At 49.8% G+C, this 23,941-nt stretch overlaps 1 protein-coding gene across 8 annotated transcripts in view; it reads right to left on the bottom strand.

Annotated features, from left to right (window-relative positions):
• ZFYVE28 (zinc finger FYVE-type containing 28) overlaps positions 1-23,941 on the bottom strand; it is a 121,114-nt gene that overhangs the window by 17,560 nt on the left and 79,613 nt on the right. For 2 of the 8 annotated variants that reach the window (XM_023638494.2, XM_070264038.1), the window contains exons 7-8: positions 19,425-19,526; positions 11,746-13,062 (exon numbers count right to left, since the gene is read on the bottom strand). In XM_023638494.2, the coding sequence (XP_023494262.1) occupies positions 11,746-13,062; positions 19,425-19,526 (1,419 nt within the window). Of the gene's footprint in view, positions 1-7,308; positions 9,046-9,148; positions 9,466-11,745; positions 13,063-17,535; positions 17,732-19,424; positions 19,527-23,941 lie in introns of those variants that run through there. The other 6 variants (XR_002807200.2, XR_011437642.1, XR_011437641.1 and 3 more) reach the window with 6 other exon arrangements.

The raw sequence follows: 23,941 nt of genomic DNA, 5'->3' as shown, positions 1-23,941 counted from the left end.
TGCATGAGTGTATATACAAATGTGAGAGAGCGCACATGCGTGTATGTGTGAGCAAAAGCTCAGAATGGAGACTGCCCCGGGGAGTGGCCACACAGATCGCAGAGGTGCCGGAAACTAAACGTTTCTTCTCCAGAGTTACTGGGCAGAAACCAAGGGACACAAGAGGGACAAGGCCCTGAGGCTCAGAGCCGCTAACAGCTGCCTTATGTGCACTTTCTGTCCAGAAAGGCCTCGATTTTCACCTCATTTGAGGACCTGCCTCCACCCTGGAGTCACACATTCCAGCCCAGCCTAACCGTGACCCCAACAGTGGCGACACCTGATCCGCAGTGGTTTGCAAACCCATCTCCAGAGCACAGCACGCTAGAGCTCATAGCATTTAAGGTATAATTTATTTGCCTATTATCTTTGTATTCCTTTAAAAATGAATCCTGTCATGTTTCAATTTTAAATGAGAAGACTTGTAAATGAAATCCCAGGTGTGTTACATGTTAAGGAGAGGCCATCACTTTGGGAAAGCATCGTGATTTACCAGGCTGGACCGGATCTGCTTACCTGTGCTGGCTTTCCGTGTGTCTGCACGGAGACAAGGCCTGTGCTCTCAGCGTCAGCTCCCCACAGTCCCGCGTGACCTCCCAAGCACCCATGATCTCTGGGGAGGGGTGGGCTGCCAGGGGCCTGTGCCCCAGCTCCACACCGCCAGGGTCCCCCACCAGCTCTTAGGGAGGCCCAGGGAAGGCGCCTGTGGCCAGGACTGTCAGAAACACTCACTCCAAGGGAGGGAGGGGCAGTGCCCAGGGAAGGGGGCATGTCACAGCCGAGCGGGGTGTACGTGGCATAGGGACAAGGGTGACACAAGAGTGCAGCACCTGGGCTCCTATAACCATGAAAACAGGAGGTCACTGTGTGCCATCCGTGTGTGCGCGCACTGAGGTTCTTGTTTGCTCCCCGATCCCTTACAGGACATGTGGTACCTGGATGCCTGCGTCTGCCAATGCTGTGGGGCCCTGGGCCTGTAACATGGGGCTAGTGCACAGCCTTCCCGACAGGCTGTGGGGGCTGGTTGTGAGGCTGGGGTCAGGGAGTGGCCAAGAGGCTGACACCACCAGGCCAGACCTCAGGGCCACAGGCAGCTACCACTGTCGTCATCAAAGTGGTCAGCTCCCCAGAGGGTCAGGTAGGACATGGGCATCAAGCAGGTCCTAGCCCAGGAGGGGCTGAGGGTCTGCCATGCACTGGTCTGTGGGCATGTGACCCCCAGCGAGATCCCACTGTGAAATGGCCTGACCCCAGACTGCCCGGGGCCATGTGGCAGGCTCCCAGACGCCCCTGGACTCAGAGGTTGGATTTCCTGGAAATCTCTGGCCATCACTGTGGTGAAGTCAGGAGGACGGAGCAGGGACTAAGGACCATGCAAATAAACTCTTCCACTCACAGAATAAGAATAAGAAATGGGCAATTGAACAAACCTACATCTAGTAAAGAAATTGAAATTGCGTTAAAAACCTTCCCACAAAGAAAACTCCAGGCCCAGATGACTTCACTGGTGAATTCTACCTAATATAAAGGCAGAAATATATCAACTCTACACAAACTCTTCCGGAAAGTTGGAGAAGTAGGAATTCTCCCCAACTCATTCTAGGATCTCAGCATTACCCAAATCTGATACCCAAATCTGCAAAGGACATTACAAGAAAAGAAAAATACTGTCCAACATTCCTCATAATCAGATGCAAAATTCTTAACAAAATTTTATCAAATTGAAGCTAACAATATACGAAAAGGATAGTGTCTAACGACCAAGTAAGTTTCATCCCAGGAACGCAAGGTTCGCTTAAAAACCGAATCTCAACCAATGTAATTTATCACACTAACAGACTAAAAAAACAAAAACTATATGATCAACCCAAAAGATGCACAAGAAGTATTTGAGAAAATCCAACATCTGTTCTTGATAAAAAACTCTCAGCAAACTAGGAATAGAAGAGAACTTCCTGTACCTGATAAAGGGCATCTATGAAAATCCTACAGCCAACATCACACCTAATGGTAGATACTGAACGCTTTCCCTCTGAGATCAAGAGTAAGGCAAAAATATCCCGTGTCACCGCTTCTATTCAACATTGTACTGGAGGTCCTCGCCAGTGCAAAAATGCAAGAAAAAGAAGTAAAGGACACCTAACTGGAAAGGAGAAGTAAGACCGGCTTTATTCACAGATGACATCGTCATCTATGTAGAAAATATGAATAAATCTTCATAAAAACTACCATAACTAATAAAGTGAGTTTAGCAAGATTGCAGGAGACAAGATCAATATGCAAAAATCTGTTATATCTGTCTATATTAGCAATGAACAATTGGAAATTGAAATTACAAAACAATACCATTTACAATAGCATCAAAAAGATAAAGTATATAGGGATAAATTTGACAAAAGATGTGCAAGACCTCTACAATAAAAACTATAAAACTTTGCCGAGAGAAATTAAAGACCTAAATAAATGGAGAGCTACACTGTGTTCATGAATTGGAAGTCTCAGTATTATTAAGGTGTTACTTCTTTCCAAACTGATCTACAGATTCAACACAATTCCAAAGTCTTAACAGGCTTTTTTTTGTAGAAACTGACAACCCGGTTCTAAAATTCATATGAAATACAAACGACCCAGAATAGCCAAAACAGCTTTGAAAAGGGAGAACAAAATGGTAGACGTATACTATTTGACTTTAAGGCTCATTATAAAGTTACCATAATCAAGATACTGTGATATGGTGTCACTATAGAAAACTAGATCAACGGAATAGACTAGAGAGTCCAGAAATAAACCCACACATATATGGTCAACTGACATTTGACAAAGATGCAAAGTCAATTCAGTGGAGAAAGGATAATCTATTTTCAACAAACGATGCTAGAATAATTGGCTAGCCTTATGCCGAACAAAATAAAACTTTGATCCATACCTCACACCATGTACAAAATTAACTCAAAAGGGATCATAGACCTAAATATAAAACCTAAAAGTATAAAACTTCTAGAAGAAAACAGAGGAAAAACATTTGCGACTTCGGATTATGAAAATAATTCTTAGGTATGACACCAAAATCACAATCCATGAAAGAAAAGAATTGATAAATTGGACTTCATCAAAACTAAGAACTTCTCTCTTCAAAAGATACTCTTAGAATGAAAAGACAAGCCAGAGACTGGGAGAAAACATCTGCAAATTATATATCTAATAAATGACTTGTATCCAGAATAAATAAAGAACTCTCAAAATTCAATAAAGAAACAACCTGCTTGAAAGAAACAGCAAAAGATTTGAATAGATGCGTCACCAAAGAACATAGGTCGATGGCAAGTGAGCATGTGCAAAGATGCTAAACATCTCCAGTCCTAAAGGAAATGCAAATTAAAACTGCAATGAGACACCACTTCACACCACTGGAAGGTTAAAGTTAAAAGGACAGACCATACCAAGTGCTCGCGAGGATGTGGAGGAACTGGAACTCTCACACTGCAGTTTACTGTATGCTGATTATATTTCAATAAGCCTATTTAACACAATTTAAAAATACCGGACTGTGTTACTCCTGTGCTTACATGCTACTGCCTCTGATGCTGTGCCTTCCTCTCAGAAAAATATTACCACCCCGCCCCCTCCCCCCCAGCTCTCCAGGATTCCCCACCCTGGCCTCCTCTTCTGCTCTCCTCCCTGTCCCCTCTGCTCCATCTGGCACCTCGGCCCTTGCTGGGCCTGCCACCTGGGGCAGCTCTCCTTGCCTTCCTTCCCTCCATTCGGGTTTTAGCAAACACCGCAGACTGAGTGGGGCCTGGATTTCTCTCACTGAAGGAGCTGCCCCCCACTCCACCTGGCACCTCCATCTTATGGAGGGTAAGGGAAAGAGAGGATGGCAAGGGGGTGCAGTTGACGATGGTGAAGCTGGAGGGGCCGCGGCGGTGGGGGTTGTAAGAGGTTTGGAGTACGATGAAGCCAGGCTGGAGGGAGAAGCTGAGTCAAGAGTCAGGAATGAAGGGCCTTTAATTAAGGCCGGCGCTGGGTGGGATCATGAGGGGGTGAGGCTGAGGGGACCAGGGCCAGGATGGAGCTGTGCTGGGTGCCAGGGCTCAGTGGTTACCCCGCAGTCACTGCCACCCAACCCCCGGCCAGGCCTTCCTCCCTGCCCAGAGCACAGGCAGGCCGGGTGCGTCCTCTGCAGCTGAACACCCAGCTGTGAATCAGTAAGAAAGACTCCAAACACTGGGGAGGCCAGTGTGCCAGAAGGGCAGCACCCCTCCCACGACCTCTACCTGAGTGCCTACTTTGTGTGGGCACTCCACTGGGCCTTACGGGGCTGTTGCAGTCCCTTCTGGGGTTCCAGTGACGCTCATTAGTCACTATGCTCACCACAGGTTGTATGGCCGGTGCCAGTAGGGGGCTCAGGCGAGGACCCAGCCCTGCCCTCCGACCTCAAGATGGTGTTCAGCGGCCCAGCCTGGCTTCTGTCTTGCCCTGTGTCAGTCTGTGTAGCCCTGTCACTTATGAATGATTGATTTGGTGATGGTCATTATGCCCAATCTGTTTTTCAAGAGTCTAATTAATTCCAAGTCCTCCTCTATTTTCAAACCACTCAATCATTCTTGTTTTTCCTTCCAGGGGTTTGACGTGGGTGGGAGGCCTCGGTGCTCCTTTTACAGCGGCGGGGACACCCGCCGTGGGGACGATGGCTGCAGCAGCAAGGCCTGCGCCCAGTGCCCAGCCCCAGAACGGCTCTGGCGGGAGCAGCAGTGATGTGCACATCCCGATGGGGAGGGAACAAGGCCCTATGGGGCAGGACCTGCTGCCCAGGGTCACACAGCTGCCAGAGAGAGGTTAGGGTCACCCTATCCAGGGGGTGGTCCTCTGCTGAGCCCCCAGGAGAGCCCAGCAATGGGGCAGGGCAGGGCCCGGCAGTGGCTCCTCTGCATCTCAGCTCACTGAGTGGCCAGTTGGCCAGCGCAGGGCAGTGTACTGCTGCCCCCACGCCGTGACTCACATCTCCTTAGCTTTGAAGGACTGGCTCCCGGGACGCCCCCCACGGCTCTGACTGCCAGCACCAGAAGCTGTGGCTGTTGATCATAAGCTAGAAAAGGAAGCAAGTCCTTCCAGACGTGCTGACCCACGGTCCCCACCCCAGCAAAGGGCATAGGAGCCCAGTGGAACCACCACACGGCCATGGTGTGGAGGAAGGCGAGGCATCCACTGCAGAAGGAGCCAGGTAGGCAAGAAGCAAGTTCAATGAAAAGCTGAAGCTAGAGGCACGGACCCCTCCAGACTCTGTCAGTGCGGGACAAAATTCCACTGGAATGTTTGAAATCAACCTGTCCAGCTGTCACACCACCAGTGAGGAGTAGAGAACAGTGGGAATTAGGGCAGGAGGCAGTAAAGTCTGGTGATGTGACCGGGAGGTGAAATCAAGTCTGATCACAGCAAGATGGCAAGGGACACAGTGAATGACAATCCTGAGTAACAGGGGTGAGTAATGATGGTGAGTAACAATGACTAACAGTGGTAATGATGGCAAGTAACAATGGGAGTAACGAGGACAGTAACAACGGTGAGTAAGATGTGAAGTAACAGTAAGGACATGCCATGGCCTTTTGGCTTCTCCTCAAGATGCCATGTGAGTTGGAGAGCATTGTTGGCCCGTTTTGCAGACAACAAAACTGAGGCTCAGGGAGGTTGCTGGTGGGCCTTAGGTCACCCTTCCTCCCCTGGTCCCACCGCCCCCCCCGCCCACTGCATTTGCAAGTGCAGAAGAACACAGCCTCAAATGCCACTACCCAAACAGGTGAGGAAGTGCCGTGCACCAGCAATGCCCCGCAAGGAGATGTCCCCCAACGTCAACTCTCTGCCACTACCACGCTCTGGAAGGAAGGGCTCATGGTCAGAGCACATGTCACCCGTTTAGGACAGAAGCTCAGAAGCCTGTGCTAAGGACAGCCCTTCCCAATTCCTATCATTCTACCCAAAATGACTGCCAGGGAGGCCCACTGAGCACCTGATGGGGAGGACAGGCACCGCCAGCTGGGCTCTCAAATGCAGCCCCAGAACTGAGTAACACAGAGCAGGCTGGGCCTTCCGGGGTGGGACAAGCAGTGATGGTTTCTGGGGTCCCCCTAAGCCGGAGCCCAAGGTAATCCTGCCCGTGCATCAGGATGGCCATCAGCCCTGACAGTCTCACCCTCTCTGATGCTCAGAGATGTCTCAGAAGGCAAGATGGTCCGGACTTCTGGGAAGGTGTCATCTCTCACTGCGCATCAGGGTGCAGAGCTGATCAGGAGGAACCCCAGCCAGAGACGAGGAGAACACTCTGGGGCCCCGGGGGAGGAGGAATGGGAGGAACGGGCCGCACAACCAGCCGGAGGTAGAGAGGCAGAGGACTGAGAGCTCTAGAATTTTTTTTTTAGGAAGATTAGCCCTGAGCTAACTGCTGCCAATCCTCCTCTTTTTTCTAAGGAAGACTGGCCCTGAGCTAACATCCAAGCCCATCTTCCTCCCCTTGATATGTAGGACGCCTACCACAGCATGGTTTGCCAAGCAGTGCCATGTCCGCACCCGGGATCCGAACCGGCGAACCCTGGGCCGCCGAGAAGCGGAACATGCGTACTTAACCACTGCACCACCAGGCCAGCCCATATCTCTAGAATTTTTATAAATTTAATTACACAAAATAAAATTAAAGACATCTGTAAATCAAAAAACATCAATAAACAAAATCAAAGGGCAAAAAGCCCGTTGGGAAGAGTTATTAAACACACCAGACAGAAGGGACGTTTTCAGCTTAGTCAGAAAGACATGAAAACCCAACGGGAAAATATGCAAAGGACACCAACAGTGCCCTGCAAAAGAATAAAAGGAGCAGGGACACCGGGCAAGAGAGAAGCGCAGACCGGAAAAACAGGGGCTTTCTGTTATGCCTCTCTAGGTGGGAAAGGCAGTCAGTGTTGGCCAGGGCGACACACCACAGAGGCGATAAAGCCGTGTTTTTCTGGAAAGCAGCCCGACAGCCTTCATACCTAGCCTGTGGTGATTCGATTCCTGAGGATCGATTCTAAAAGAATAACAGAAGAGGCTGACACAGAGCCATAGGGGAGAGTGATCACAGGCTAATCAAACATGGAAAAATATGGAAATAGGAAAACGCAGATTAAATGAGCACATATCTTTATGATAGAGTAAAATTCTATGAAAATTGTGTTTTCAGTGAACTTTGCAGAGAAATGATCATAAAATAATATTCAGTGGAAAAAATAAAACTGCTCATAGGATTTGGGATGAGTTTTATTTCCTTCTTTTATTCTTTCTTATGTTTTCAAAAGTTTCTACAATTCACAGGGACCATATTTACAATTAGGAAAAAGAGAGCGTCAGTGTTATTTTTCAAGAAGGAAGAACGTTGGAAACACAGTTTAGTAAAATGTCCACAGAAAGGACAAAGATGGACATGAGATGTGGCAAGTTTCCATTTTCTAGACAAGTGACTTATTTAGCAGGCTTCAAGAGTATGGAAGTTTCTGGATAATGAAGTGAGCCCAGACAGGGAACAATAAGCTTTTTAAAAGTGCTAACTCTTCCCAAAAAGGTTAATCTGTGAGCACAGAAAAGGTAAGAAAGAAGGCAGTAAAAAGAAAAGAGCCAAAGGATGGTTCTGGAACATTCTGCCCAGGACTGTGCCAAGGGCAATGCCCCACCACGCTGGGCAACAGCACGGGCAGAATTGGCCCATGGTGCAGCCTGCTGAAGGTAGGGCCTGGGAAAATACTGCAGAGGGGGCTTCTCCTGGTTGGGACCCTCGCTCGAGAACACACCTCCTGGCCCGCATCAGGCCCTCTGGCTGGTCTAGCAACGACCCCAGCAGCCCTGCCCTTCCACCTGCAGGCTCTATTCTGCTTGACCAGGAAAATATGCTCCAGGTGTGCTTGGGACAAGCAGCCTCATTGCCACAGCTCGGTGCGTTTCCTTCATGGCACTTGGCTCATGTGTGGCACATGGACGCCTGAGGCTGCACCTCTCTGACTCACACGGGACTGGAAGTTCATGAGCTCAGGGCCAAGCCTGCTGTTCACTAGTTGCCCCCCACACCACACATCCAGGGGCTGCAGAGGCACCTGCCGAGCAAGTGGGCCTCAAGGGCAAATCAGCTCCTCACTTGGTGAGTGATAACTGAGTGTGGCATTATGGGGTGGAGCAGGTCAGCATTATGGACTCGTGCTGCAGCAGGAGGTCCAGGCGACGCTGGCCTCTTCCGGGCACTTTGAGCTAAGGCAGGTATCAACCTTGTGGGGTCTCAGTCTCTCCATTGGCCAATGGGAGGGATAATCGCCTGCACCTGCGTATAAGACCAGCTGTTTTCACCCTGAAGCCCTGCACCAACGTTCCTTAACACCGACCAGACTTCAGGAAACTCGCCATTGGAATTTTAGTGAACTTCTGCCTGTGTGAGGCTGGTCGTGTGTCCATCTGTCTGTTTAAACAGTACCCCTGCTTTGTCACCTCCATATTCATGTTAGATGATGCTCCATGAGGTCGGGCCATCTGTCTTGCCCCCAGGTGGGTCTCTGGAGCCTTGCTCAGCCACCCAGGAACCAGCTTGTGATGTGAACGAATGATGCTCCCAATGTATGCACTGCCCATGGATGGGACAGGCGCCACCTGCTGACCTGATTTCCAGCTGTCCCTGGTGTCGTGTTGGGGCCAGGGCACCACTGTCCAAGGTCCTGGCCCAAATGCATAGTTGTCCTGATCACTGGGCCACCTGCTGCGTTCTTCCTTCTCAGACCCTCTGCACCTTCTGAAAAAGCTTCCCTGGAAGATGGGACCGTCTCTTGAGGCCACCGTGCAGGTTCTCTTTCCTTACCTTAGCTCAGCTTCAATGTTTACGCTAAGCTGGATGAGGCCTGGGAAGCCGAGGGCGTGACATGAACGAGCAGTGTCCAAGGTGGGACACGTCAGGAAAGCAGGAGGGGCTTCCAGACAGAGTAGGTGTCTACTGGCTGTCACCTGGACCAAAACAAGAGGGCAGGTCAAAACCCGAAATCCACCTGTCCTGTCAGAGAATCTGTAATGGCTTCGCATCAGCCTTGCAGAAAAACGACTCACTCACCAATCAAGTCTGGGCCACTGAGTCTGAGGCCCTGAGGAAGAAAGCCATCCAGTGGGTTGTGGATAATAATTCGCTCCACTGGACAGGGCTGATGAAGCTGGGCTCGGCTCTCAAAAACGGCTTTATCACAAAGATGAGGGGACGTGTGCAGGAGGTTGGACACAGTGTTACCGGCTGTAACCGCGCCATCTGGAAACAACCCAGGGCCAGCGGCGGGCCTGGCCAAGCGCACACTGGTCCAGCCACACCGCGGGGTCCCATGCAGCCAAAAGTGAAGTGAGGACATCTCTAGGAACTACCATGGATAGGCCTCCAGGCTAGAAGTTCAGAAAAGCAAGGAAAAGAGTGTTTGCAGGATGAGACCCTTTGCCAAAGAACGGGAGGAGGAGGAACGTGTGTGTGTGTGTTTGTGTGTGCGTGTGCAAGTGTTCATCTTTGCTTATATTTTTAAAATTGAAAGACAAACTAAAAAATTTAAACTTGTTACCTTTAGGAAGAACAAGGTGAAGGGATAGGCTTCTCTGAGTGTATCTTTCTCTGTAGATTTGACTGCACAAGTATGTCACGTAATTATAAAATTAAATTAGATGTAAACGGCAATCTCTATACATCTGATGCTAAATGAAACACAAACCTGCTGTGAGTAAAACTGGGGTGCAACCTTCAGGAGAGGAACGCTTTCAAGTGAGTGAAAGCAGCCCCTTGACTGTATTCTGGTGGGATGCGCAGTAAGCACGGAAGGCTGTCAGTAAAATCTTAGACAGTAACAAGTAATGTTGAAGATGCGGAGCAGTCGGAACCCTCATCCATGACAGGTGGGGACATAAACTGCAGCCACTTTGGAGAAAGGTAATAGCTCCTCAAAAAGCCAAACATAGAGTTACTATATTTTCCACCAATTCCTCCCAGATATACATCCAAAAGAATCAAAAACTTATGACCACACAACAACTTGTACACAAACTTTCACAACAGCATTATTCATAATAGCCCAAAAGTAGAAACAACACACACGCCCATCGACTCATAGATGGTTAAACAAAACGTGGTCCATCCATCCAACAGAATATTATTCAGCCACAAAAAGGAAAGAAGTATTGTTTGCTACAACGTGGACGAGCCTTGCAAACATTATGCTGAGTGAAAGAAGGCAGACACAAGGTCACATGTGGTGTGACTCTGTTTATATGAAACGTCCATAATAGGCAAATCCACGGAGACAGACAGAAAACTAGTGGTTGCCAGGGGCTGGGGGAGGGGATTGGGGAGTGACTGCTGACCCCACACAGAAAAGGCCCCTGCTGAGTGCCGGGCTCCAAGGCCCAGGCCACAGAGCATCTCCTCTCATGGGAGGAGAGAGGGAAGAGCCACCCTGACAGCGCAGAGTCCTGGCCAGCTCCTCGCACACACTGTGAAGGACTGTGGCCATGCACTGCTGCAGAGAGTCAAGGCCCGGAAGAAGGAGGCGGTGGCTACACAGCCCTACAAGGGCATCTGCCCCTTATCCCAGAAACTCCTTCCCCCTGGTGTGAACACCCCCTTCCCTGCACAAGGCTGTCACTCCTGTGCACCTGTCCCCTCCCCAACCCTGCTGGCCACCCCTCTGTGCCCAGCCCCCATGGCTCCTGGCGGGGAGCCTTGTCCAGTCTCTAGACTGAGCCCCCTCCCCTCCCTGTCCTCCCACCTCCTATCAGACACGGTCAAAGCCAGAGTGGGAACCTCGAAAGGCAGGGTCCTGGTGAGAGGACCAATGGTAGTGACAATACAATGGCCATGTGTGAACCACCGAGGTGGGGCCGGCACCTCCTTTTCCCGATGTCGATGCTGGAGCAGGCACATGGCAGAGGCCTGGGTCAATGCTCGTTGAATCTGCTTAATTCAGGATAAGTCCAGGTTCCGGGAACAAGGGCAGTGAGCATGATCTCGAGTCTAGGGAGATGTATAAGTTCCAGGGTCCTGTAGACCCCCATGCGGCCTGCCTCTCCTGGTGGGCTGCCTCTGGAGGAGAGGAGAGGAGCAGGAGGGTGCAGGGGAGAGCAGAGCAGAACCCTGGGACCACTGCCGGAGAATCCACCCCAGGGTGGTCCAAGATCCTGCCATGGCCCCCTGGGGGCCCCAAGCCCAAGGCTGAGGGTCTGTGCAGCTAAGTGCAGCCCCATGTGAGCCGAGTGGCCACAGTGGTCAGTAAAGAGAAGTGGAAAGTGTGCTCAGAGGCGGCCACGCCTACTGGCCAGGGCCCAGTTCACCTATACGTGGATCATGCCCGGGCCAAGATGGGCCACGGTGGTGAAAGGGTTGGGCTGAGGGCTTGGCACTGTGCCCACATCACCTGAAAGGCACCTGTAATGTTAGAAATGGGGGGGTCAGGGGGGCGCTTTTCAGCTGGACCGGTGACCAGGCCCAGGAGGGCCTGACATAAGCTGCTTAACTCCCCTCAGCGTTGGTGCCACCCGCCATCCCTCCCACCTGCCCTCACACACAGACCACCCGCCTGAGAGGCCCTCAGAAACATGTTGAGGCGCTGAGAATCAGCCCATGCGAAGCGCCAGGAATGCAAAGTTAAGAGGACCAACCGAGCCCCGTGAGCCGGCTCTTACCTGGAGTCGCCTGCCTGAGGCTCCCCCTTGGCCAGCTCTCCGTGCCGACTCTCCTCCCTGGCCGCCGGGGGTTGCCCCTCGTCCTGCTGTCCGGCCTCAGGCTCCTGTGGCCCACTTGCGCCGTCGCCTTCTCCCCGCAACCCGTCTGCTGCGTCCACCTGGGGACCTGAGGTGTGTGCCAGGCACTTGTTGGAAGTCGGGGCTTTGGGCTCCTGCCTGTCGGGGGCGTCTTCTGAGGACAGGGGGTCCGGGGCGCCTGTGGGCAATGCCTGCAGGGCGGGCTGGGCCTCCTCCAGCCTTGCGGCCGGGCCCTTGGCGCTGGTCTTGGCCGAGCCCACGTAGGAGGCACTGATGACGCTGCCCGGGCTACACTTGTCCCGCACACTCTCCACAGCGTCCTCCCTGCTGCCTCCACAGCCCCCGCAGCACACGCAGGAGTTAAGGAGGCAGTTGGTGGGCGCGGCACTGAGTTTGTGGGAGCCACCCTCCGGCCCCTCAGCCACTGGCTCTGATGGGGAGGTGCCATTTCCGGGGGCTTCCAGGGTGGTGACGGCAGAGTCCAAGGAGGTGGGTGATTTGGGGTTGAAGATGACTGTGGCCGAGAGCTTCATGCCCCCTGTCCGGTGGGCGATGATCTCGGCTGTCTCGGCATCGTCCACACTTACCTCCCAGCCATCCAGGTGCGGCCGGGAGTCCAGGCAGCTGCAGGAGTTGGGGCCCACCGCCCACATTTTGTCGTCCTGGATGTTGTTGTTATTGCTCAAGTCCCCCTCCTCTGCCACAGTGGGAGCGCTGACCCCCGCCTCTCCTCTCTCCCCACCCTGCTCTCCCTCCTGGGGGTCGGCACGGGTGCTGCCCGCCCACCCAGACGGGCCCTCCGGGGCCTCTGCTGCCCCCTCCACGTCATCCATGAAGAACACTCTTCCGTCCTCCTCGTCGCTGCCCGGCTGCAGCCTTGCGCTGCCTGGGGAGGACTCCCCTCGGGGGCTGCCCTCTGGCCCTGGCCTGTGCGCGGGGGACTGGCAGGCGCTGGGCGGGGAGAGGAGGGAAGACATCTCGTCCCCGACCCTGTGAACCATGCGGTTGAGCTGCTCCAGCTCCTGGTCATCGTACTGCATGGAGCAGGCCAGCTCCGCCTCCGGGTTTTTGGCCTTGGCTGAGAGCAGCTCCTCAGGGGGAAGCGGCTCAGGAAAGGCAGGCGCCAGGGGCGGGGGCACCTGGGTGTCTGCCCGGATGGGGAACTCCACGTCTTGGGAAATGCAGAGGTTCCGCTCCAGTGTGTGAAGTTCCTCCTCTGTCAGGGTCTGCAGCAAATCCCTACAGGTCAAGACAAAAACCAAGGGTGAGGGTCCCACAAGCCACACCAGCCCCCAGGCCACACCAGCCTCCTGGCCAAGAGTGGACACAGCGCCCTTGATGTCTGCACCAGCAGGGAAGCAACGGGCGTCAAACGCTTGCAATTCAATTCCCACGGCACGGTTTCCTCCACCACATCATGAGGCGCAGGTCTCCAGGCTTCTTCCGGGCCGCGGGTGGGGACAACGGCCATTTGGGAAGGATGACTGTGATTCTAGGCTGGTTTCTTTCTTAAAAAGGAGATTCTGAAATTTCTTGCTGAAAACAAGAAAGTTCTGATTCTTGGGGATGTGATAACTGTGTTAACAAAAACTTTTAGGAGCGAAAAAAAGATATGTTGGTTTATATATAGACTTTCATCCTCTTATTCAACAGGTGTTTCTGAGCACTGTCTGTGTGCCGGGCCCTGGGTGATGTACAGGAAGGAGACAGGCATGGTCCCTGGCCCTGGGGGTGACATTGGAAGAGGCAGAGAATAAGCAAATATTTACACGAATGATGACTGAATTACAGTAACGAGGACTGCAACAAAGTACGGTGCCCACCAGAGGGCAGGTACAGCCGGCACCTGGCTTAGTCTGGGGAGACCTCCGGGAGGAAGGGGCATTGAAGTGGAGACTCAAAGATGGAGTTAATTTAGGGACAATGACTTGGATGAGCCTAGAGCAGTTCCTACAGGCTGACGTGCATTCCTCTCTGCTGGGGAAAGCTCAGGCCAGCTGTGGTCTGAGGCCCAGGAGAAACATCCCAGTGCTGTCATGGAAAACACACAGAAAGTGCACTTTTCAGAAGCTTGTGCATCTTTATAACTGAATACATTGTGCAAATAGGACCCAGAACGAGAAATAAAACACTAACCAGCCTCCCAGGCACCCTCACGTGCCTTTCCAGTCACTCCCTGCCGTTACCACTGCCCTGACTTCTGAAGACAGAGGTGGTCTCTGCATAAATGGGAATTTGTGGTCTGTGCTGCTTTGTGGTAGGCTTTGTTTGCCAATATTATGTCTGTTCAGAGTTGCCAGATGAAATACAGGACACCCAGTCAAATTTGAATTTCAGATAAACTACACTTTTTAAGTGTATGAATTTTTGGGGGGTAAGTGTATCCCAAATGGTGGGGGGCATTTGGGATATACTTACACTAACAAAGTATTCATTGTTTATCTGAAATTCAAACTTAATGGAGCATTCTTCTGTTTTTGTTGTGCTAGATCTTTGCTAGATTCTTTGCCCTCTTTGGTGAGATTCATCACTGTTGTGGGTCATTCAGTCTCCTGGCTACACAGCCTTCCACAGTGGAAACACACCACTGTTCAGCTGTGAACCTGTTCTACGCCTGATGGGCTCTGGCTGCGGTGACTCAACATCCTTGAGCGCCTCTCCTGGGGAACGTGTGTGTGCATTTCTGCAAGTGCACATGTGGAGAGTGCCGCTGAGTGTCGGTGAGAAGTGAGTACCCACTGACCACCCACCAGCCCTGGTTGACAGTTCTGCTTGCCCACGCCCTCATGAACGCTTGGCACTTTTCGTTTCAAATTGCTTTGGTCTGCAAGCTAATGAAGTTGCGCACCAGTTTTTGTGCTTCTCGGCCCTCAGAGATCCTCTCTGTGAAATACCTGTCAAGACTTGGGCCCATTTTTGATTGGGTTATCTATCTTTTTCTTACTGATTGATAGTTCTTTATATTTTTTGGATTTGAGTTCTTTGTTGAATATATTCTCCAACTCTGTGGCTTGCCTTTTTACTCTCTCAATGGCATCTTTTGATAAACTAAAGTTTTTAATTTCAGTAAAGTCCAATAAATCACATTTTTTTCTTTATAGTTAGTGCTTTTGTGCTCTGTTTAAGAAATCTTTGCCTACTCCAAGGTTACAAAGATGTTCTCCTTGATTTATTTCTCTGAAAGTTTCATTGTTTTACTTTTCACATTTGTATCTGCAATTTATCTAGAATTGATTTCTGTATATTATTGTGGTAAGGATCCACATTTTTTGTCATATGGGTATTTATTGATTCAGCCCTTTACTGGAAAAAAACCCACCATTCTCCACTGTTCTGCTATGTAACCTTTGTCACAAATCAGGGAAGCGCATATGTGTTGGTCTGTTTCTAGACTCTATTCTGTTGAACAAATCAGAAGTCTATCCTTGCATTACACCTCTGTCTGCATTACTACAGCCTTACAATGGGAAGTGTCTCCAGCATTGTTCTTTCTTATGAAGCACACTCAGCAAAATGCACACCCATGGTCCCAAGCATGGTCGCACCAGCATTACTCATGGAAACCTCCCAAAGTCCAACAAGAGCAGAACAGATAAATAACGTTCTTCTTTGTGCTTTTTCTCCAGCAATTTTCTTCTTCTTGGCTATCTTAGGCCCCTTGCATTTCTACATGAATTTTAGAATTAGTTTGTCAATTTCTGCAAACAAAAAAAAAAAAGGAAAGAAAAGAAAAAACGTCCTGGGACTTTTGACTGAGATTACATTGAATTCATAGATTAATTTGAGAATAACTGGTATCTTCTCAATATTAAGTTTTCCACTCCCTGAATATGGAATGGCTCTCTATTTATTTAGGTCTTTAAAATTTTATGTCAATAATATTTTGTAACTTTCAGTGGGGGTCTTAGACATCTTCAGATTTGTGCTTAAGTAGTTGATATTTACTGACACTATTATAGATGATATTTTTAAAAAATTTTTGAGATAAAATACTTATAAAGTTTACCATCTTAATCATTTTTAAGTGACAGTTTAGTGGTATTAAATACATTCACATTATTGTGCAACCATCTCCACCATCCAACTCCCTAATTCTTCATCCGGTATAACTGAAAATCTGTCCCCAGTAAACACTAATTCCCCACTCCCTCTGCCCCCAGCCCTGGAAACCACCATTCTGCTTTCTCTCTCTACGGATTTGACTACTCTAGGGATCTCATATAAGTGGAATCATACAGTATTTGTCTTTTGTGACTGACTCATTTCACTTAGCATAATGTCCTCAAGGTTCATCCATGCTGTAGTATATTGCAGAATTTCCTTCGTTTTTAAGGCTGAATATTATTCCATTGTATGGATGGGCCGCATTTTGCTTATCCATTCATCCACTGATGGACACTTGGGTTGCTTCCACCTTTTAACTGTTATGAACAATGCTGCTATGAAAATGGGTGTACAAATATCTCTTGGAGAAGGTACTTTCAATTCTTTTGGGTATATAACCAGAAGTGGAGTTGCTAGACCATATGTAATTCTATTTTTAATTTTTTGAGGAACCTCCATACTGTTTTCCACAGCAGCTGTACCATTTTACACCCCCACCAACGGTGCACAAGGGTCCCAATTTCTCTACATCCTCACCAACACTGTTTTCTGTTTTTTTGAGAGTAGCCATTCTCATGGGTGTGAGGTGGCATCTCACTGTAATTTGATTTGCATTTCCCTAACAACTAGTGATGGTGAGCATCTTTTCATGGCTTCTTGGCCATTCATATATCTTCTCTGGAGAAATGTTTATTCAAGTCCTTTGCCCATTTGAATTGAGTTGTTGGTTTTGTTGCTGTTGAGTTTTAGGAGTGCTCTATATATTCTGGATATTAATCCCTTATCAGATATATGATATGCAAATATTTTCTCCTATCTTGTGGGTTACCTTTTTACTCTGTTGATAGTGTCTTTTAATTCACAAAATTTTGAAATTTTCACAAAGTCCAATTTGTCTATTTTTTCTTTTGTTACCTGTGCCTCTGATATCACATCCAAGAAATCATTGCCAAATCCAATGTCATAAAGTTTCTGTCCTATTTTTTTTTCCTAAAAGTTTTATCGTTTTACATTTAGGTCCTTGATCCATCTTGATTTAATTTTTATATATGGTGTTAGGTAAGGGTCTAACTGCATATGTGTGCACATATGTGTATGTGTGAGTGTGTGTGTGTGTATATATATGTACCTTTTATCACACAGAGGAAATTCCCTTCTATTCCTAATTTGCTAAGAGATGTTTGCATCATAAAATAAGTGTAGAATTTTCAAATCCTTTTTCTGTAACTTTCAAAATGATTTGGTTTTTCTTCCTATTTTAAAAATTAATATAGCAGAACAATGATTTTATTTTCAAATATTGAACTATGCTATGCATAATTTGAACTCCACAAGACATTATAATTATTGTTTTGTGCAGTCCAAGTTCCTTTATATTAGTCCATATCAGGTTCTTCAGTCTCTCCTGCATTTCCACTTTTCCATCTGAGATTTTTTTTCCTTTGCCTGAAGAAATCCAATTAGTTTTTCTTTATGTGCAGGCTGCTGATAACAAATTTCTTCAGTTTTGTGTTTCTGAATAATTCATTATTTCTCTTTCCTTTTTGAAGGATATTTTTGCTGGTTATAATATTCTGGTTGGCAGGTATTTTCTCTCAGCAATTTAAATATATATCACTTCATTGCCTTTTGCGTCCATTGTTTTTGAGAAGACAGCTATCAATCTTACATTCTTTTCAAAGTAATATGTCCTTTTTCTGTGGCTATATTTAAGATTTTTTCTTTGTTTTTGGCAATTTTACTATGATATACCTAGGTATGTTTTGTGTTCATCTTGCTTGCAGTTTTCTTGAGCCTCCTGAATCTGTGGACAGAGATTTTTCTTCAGTTTTGGAAAATTCTTGGCTATTATTTATCTGAATATTGCTTCTATCCGTTTTCTCTATTCCTTCCTTCTTATTCCAATTACGTACGTTGTTAGACTTCTGAGTATGTCACATGTGTCTCTTACACTCTGGACTGTTCCCTTGCCACGTCCCCCGCACCCAGCACCTCTCCCCTCCAGCTCCCCCACCCACAGGACCCCCCAGTCTTCCCTGTGCTTCCCTTCCTGGTCTCATTGTTATCCATCATCTCTCCTCTCCTAGCTGGACACCCAGGGAGAATAGGGGCCATGACCTCTGGGTCCGGGGTCACATCCTGCCCAGCTGCTCACAGTTGGGCCCAGGCACCAGGGAAGCAGCCTGGAGACATCTATCCGATAAACCACAGTCTGGACCAAGCAGCCCATCAAAGGACCCCAGGCTGTGGCTCGCCCCGAGCCCAGTGACTCTCCCTGCTGGGTCACTCTTCGCTGTCTGGATTCACAGCACCTTTGGCTCCTCATGAGGCAAAAGGCAGCTTGAAGCAGGGTGTTCTCTGGGCTCCCTGAAGTAACTAGCACCAGCAAAGGAAACCCGGTCCCCGGATCTCTATGCCTGAGGCTGCCTTGCACTGGGCAGTCCCACTGAACCCAGGAAGGACGTTGCAGAAGTCCATGGGGTCATCAGCTTAACTAATAGCCAGGGAAGGGGACTTCCAGAGACTAGGGGCCCTGGTAGGAAAGACCTCAGCATCCAAGGTCACAGGGCCAGGGAGATGCTCAGAGGATATACAGCCACAGGCCCCGGCTGCCCTGTGCCTCCAGGAGGCCACAGCTGGCCCCTGTCAGCTCAGAGAGGCCATTACAGGGAGGGCTGCACACCAGTCTGAAGTGAGGCTGAAGGAGAGGGGGCCTGGCTGGAGGACCTGCTGCTGAAGGCCAAGGGGAGTCCCTCAGGGCAGAGGATCGCCACCCATACCAGCTGCCACCAAGCCACAGGACAGCACAGATGGGTCCGAGGGGATGCCACCTGGGCCAGTTGCCCAGGGACTGCCAGGGTGGGGGTGGGAAGTGCTTGGCGCTCAAGAGAACTGGACACTTCGCCCCCTAAACTAGTCGAAGAACTAGGAAAAGCTCCTGGAGGAGGTTGGGGGGTACACACGAGCCAGCACCAGTTCCAGCCTGGACCCCAGCCACAGCCCAGGGAGACAGCCCTCCCGGCACAAGCTGTGTGGTCCCGGGTGCACCCGTCCTCCCAGTTTCACAGCTTCTCCTATAAAATGGGCCCCGTCCACCTCACAGGGCCACGGAGAAGTTTCTGTGAGACACTACAAAGGGCTTAGGTGGGGCCATCAGCCAGGGCGGCTGCTGTCTTATCACGGAAACTTTACACCAAAGGTCTTAATGACACTGGCCAACGACAAAAAAGCTTGATTCCATGGGGAGAGAAAGGCATAGGGTTCCAAAAGGGGGAACTAAACATTATCAACCAACAACTAAAGACAAAGACCCAGGTCAGCACCACTGACTGGAGGAGAAGTGCCCACCTGTACATAAAGGAGGGTTCAGGGGCAAACACTGCCCTGGGCACCCCTCGCCCACCTCCTCCTCCCTCCCCTCCCCACCCTGCCCTCCCCACCCTGCCCTTCCCCTCCTCCTCCCCCCACTCCCCCCTATCCTGCCTCAGCACCCCCACCTTATTTTTCGCAGTAATGTATGGAAGGGCCGGAACAGCTCAGACATGTCTTCCACCTTGCGGTCCAAGTTCAAGGGTCCATCCGCGTAGACCACGAGGCCACTGCATTCAAGACACAAAAGCCAGGGTGGCATCAGGCCCTGCAGCCACCTGGGTGAGCCCAGACCACACCCACATCCACACCTGAGGCCACATCACGCTCAGCACTAGCACATGCTTCCACTCCTGTGATCGAATCTTCAACTTTAGAAAAAAGCAATGAAAATTATTACCCAGGCTTTATCATCCTTTTAAGTTGATTAGCTTTTGTTCATTTGAAGGATCATAAAATAATTATAAAAATATAATACCTGCACACATCACTGCTTCGATCAGATAAACCAGCATCAAGATTTGTTACTAAAATCTACCTTCTTAAAAACGGAAAAACTGAATTTGTGTTTAAATTTAACACGAATGTAGAGGTTTGCGAGAATTAGGCCTGAAACCATTTACTCCAAAAGCGAAACAGAAGTTGGAGGTGAGAACCGAGGTCCTGCACGGGGACAGAGGACAGCCTCTGCCCATCGCTGGCCCTGGACCCAGGCCAGTGCACCCCCTGAGCCTCTAGGGCTGGGCCCTGTGGGTGCCAGCAGGTCAGGGATGAGCATCTCAGGCACCCTGCACAGACAGGTGAGACTTCTCACAAACGTGCTCTCCAGGCTGTCCTCCCAGCCTCCACGGACGCCCAGAACTCAGACCTCACACGCCCCCGTCCACATCCCTGAAGTCCAGGGGCTGCTCTGAGTCTTTCTTACTCACACTGACCGCAGCATCTCCTGGCTCCCTGGTCCATACCAGGCTGTGACAATCCACTCCAAGCCCCTGCCTGCTCGCTCACTCCTGAGCCCCACGAGGTCCCCACAACGAACTGCATGCTTCGTGGCCCACCCTCCCTTTGCTCAGGCTGCCCCCAAACCCACCTTTCCCTCCCAGAGGTCTGGCCCAAGCTCCAGCACTCTTCAAGGCAGGAGGCAGCCTCCTGTCACTCCCCGGGCAGGGCTGACTTTCTCTCCAGGGCGTCCCTGTGCCTTGAGAGGCACCCTCTCCCCCAGACTGAGGCGCCATGCCCCATCTGACTCTGCTCAGATGCCACCTCCAGGGGGCCCCCAATTCCGCAGGCAGCACCACATTCACCCCGCCTGGTGATCTCACCACGCACTGTGCACAGCCCTGCCCCGCTCCAAGTGGGCGCCATCACCCATGTCTGGGCCTGCTCCTCCAACAGCCAACCCATCCCTGGAGGACCCTTCTCTGGGTGCCTCCTCCTGGGTCTCCCGGGACCAGACAGCTCAGGCCTTGGCATGTTGCAAGTGCCCAGGGAACGTCCACCCATGAACACGGGACCTGTCTCCTTGAGTCCTCCACTGGAGCACAGGTGAGGGCCTCGTGGGCTTGTTTGCATAAACCGAGAACCGCCTGCATGTCTCTCTCTGCAAATGAACGGGATCTTATCATTCTGGGATCTAGTCATCACCATCCAACAGAGTCCCTGTGTTCAGGAACTCATCCAGTTCAGTGAGAAAAACTGATAAACAAAATTGAATGAAGACACTGTTTTTCCCTTAAAAAGTCTGGGTTTCAAGATTCAAAAGTCACAGGAAAAACATGGGCTGCACTGCCTCCTGGGGCACGCCAGGCTGTGACCCACGGCCACCAGACCTGTGGAGTGGCCGGCTCACCCTGGGCAGCAGGAGGGATGGGGCTGTGATGAGGGGCTGTATCCTGAGCACAAGGGAGAAAGGCAGAGGTCGGCCGGCCAGGCTTCCGTTCCTCCCCATCTGTTTTATGGATCTTACATGAGCTGAGGGTTCTGGTTAAATTAACAGTGCATGGGGGACAATTTTCTGAGATAGAATCTTAACTTCGTAGGTAAATCCAGTGGGCCCAAAGGCAGAGTGGAAATGGGCAGAAAAGGGGTGGGTTTGGGGAATCCCTGCCCCAGCTTCCTGGCATCCCACCTTTCAGAAAGCAGCGATTATGCCGGGAGAAGGGGCCCTCCTGCTCACCTCCACAGAGTGTGAGCGGTGCCCAGGGTTGGCCGAGGCTGGTCTGGAGCCTCAGAAAAAAGTCCATTCATTAGGAGGGCTCCGTGCACAGACCTCCAGGGCCTCTGTGCCCAACCCCGTGGGAGGCCAGGGGACCTGAGGACATCCCCTCAGCTTCATCTAGGCATCAAGCCGTGCTCTCTGCTGCTGGAGCCCTCAGGGCACCAAGTGCTGTACTCCAGCCGAGCCCTCCAGCTCAGCAGCTCTGGGAAGTGCCGCTGACCATGAAGGACAGGGCAGAGAGAAGGCCAGTGGGACGGCCAAGTTGTCTGTGCCCCCATGACTGGGTGTCCCTGAGGACAAGGGAGAGGCTGGTCTTCATATCCCAGAAGGTGCTCAGCAAACATCTGTTCAGTATCTGGCTGCCCAGGTGATGATGCAGTGGGGGTAGAAGGGTGGGGGAGATGGGGGGAATGAGGCCTGGGAACAAGCCATCGAAGGAAGCAGTTGGGTCCCATGCAGCCCAACAGGGCAGGTAATCCAGGCCTCCTGCCATCACAGGCCACACAGGCCTGTGTCCATACTGCCACCAAGGAGGGGCAAGGCAGCCCCCACAGCTGAGCTGGCAGGCAGGTGGCTGGATCCCCAGGGAGCCTTGGCATAGACAGCGTACAGCGAGGGGCCTGGCCCAGGTCCAGCTCAGTTGGGCAAGTGGGAGCACGCCCAGCACGGTGGTGCCCCTACTCCCATTCCTTAGGTCGTCTTTTCACTTTCTTCATAACGTCCTTTGATGCACAAAAGTTTTTAATTTTGATGAAGTCCAATTTATCTATTTTTTCATCTGGTACTCATGCTTTTGGTGTCAAATCTGAGAACGTGAAGATTTACCTTCTGTATTAGTCAGAGTTCTCCAGCGAAACAGAACCCATAGGATGTGTGAGTATATACACATGTACATAATACATATATGTGTGTGTATATATGTGGAGAGAGAGAGTGTGTGTGTGTATACATGTGGATGTATATATATTTGGAGAGAGAGGGAGAAGAGAGAGATTTTAAGGAATTGGTTCACATGATTGTGGGAGCTGGCAAGCCCAAAACCTGCAGGGTAGGCTGGCAAGCCAGAGACCCAGGAAAGAGTCGATGTTGCAGCTTGAGTTTGAAGCCAGTCTGGAGGTAGAATTCCCTCTTACTTGGGGACCTCAGTCTGTTTTCTCTTGAGCCCTTCAACTGACTGGATGAGGCCCACCCGCATTATGTAGGGTAAGCTACCTTACTCAAAGTCTACTCATTTAAGCGTTCATCTTATCCTAAAAATACCTTATAGCAACACACAAACCGACGTTTGACCAAATATCTGAGTACTGTGGCCCAGGCAAGCTGACACACGAAATTAATCATCCCAGAGTCCAACCTCGAGCCTTTGCAAGCGGATGTCCAGTTGTCCCAGCACCATTTGTTGAAAAGACCATTCTTTCCACATTGAATGGTCTTGGCGCCCTCGTCGAAAACCAATTGGCCATAGAAGTTTGGGTTTATTTCTGGCCTCTCGATTCTATTCCATTGGTCTCCTCACGATAGTACCACACTTTTGATTACCGTAGCTTTGAGGTAAGTTTTGAAATCAGGATGTGTGAGCCCTCCAACTTCGTTTTTCTTTTTCAATATAGTTTTGGCCTATTCAAGGCCCACTGTGGTTCCCTATGAATTTGAGGAACATTTTTTCCTTCTCTGCAAAAAAAGGCCAGTGGAGCTTTGATAGGGATCGCCTTGAGTCTGTTGATCACTTGGGGGAGTATTGTCGTCTTAACTATCCAAGTCTTCCCGTCCATGAACTGGGGACATCCTTCCACTGCATTAGGTCTGTGATGCTCAGGAATGTAGTGTAGTTTTCGGTGTACTTGTCTTTCACCTCCTTGGTTAAATTTATTTCTAGGTATTTTATTCTTTTGGATGTTATTGTAAACCTCTTCCTTAAAATAACATTTAATTACACACAATGGAATATTATTCAGCCTTAAAAAGGAAGGAATTTCTGACATATGCAAACATGGATGAATCTTGAAAACATGCTAAGTGAAATAAGCCAGACAGAAAAGGACAAATACTGTATGATTCCACTTATATGTGGTCCCTAAAATAAAATTCATAGAGACAGGAAGTAGAATAGAGGTTACCAGGGTCTGGGGAGACGGGGGAATGGGGAGTTATTGTTCACGGGGCACAGAGTTTCAGTTTAGGACGATGGAAAAGTTCTGGAGACAAATGGTGGGGAGGGTTGCACAACAATGCGAATGTACTTAATACCACCGATGGACATTTGAAAAGGGTTAAAATGGCAAACTTTATGTTATGTATATTTCACCAAAATAAAAAATTAAGATTTATTGCTTTGATTTCTGTTTCCAAAAGTTATACCTATTACGTTAAGAAATTTTGTGAAGCAGAGACATAGCGTTTGGAAACAAGTTTTTGTACTCAACACAC

This window comes from Equus caballus, chromosome 3 (assembly GCF_041296265.1).
Source record: "Equus caballus isolate H_3958 breed thoroughbred chromosome 3, TB-T2T, whole genome shotgun sequence".
Classification (NCBI taxonomy): domain Eukaryota; kingdom Metazoa; phylum Chordata; class Mammalia; order Perissodactyla; family Equidae; genus Equus; species Equus caballus.
This window is presented reverse-complemented; position numbering and strand designations above follow the sequence as displayed.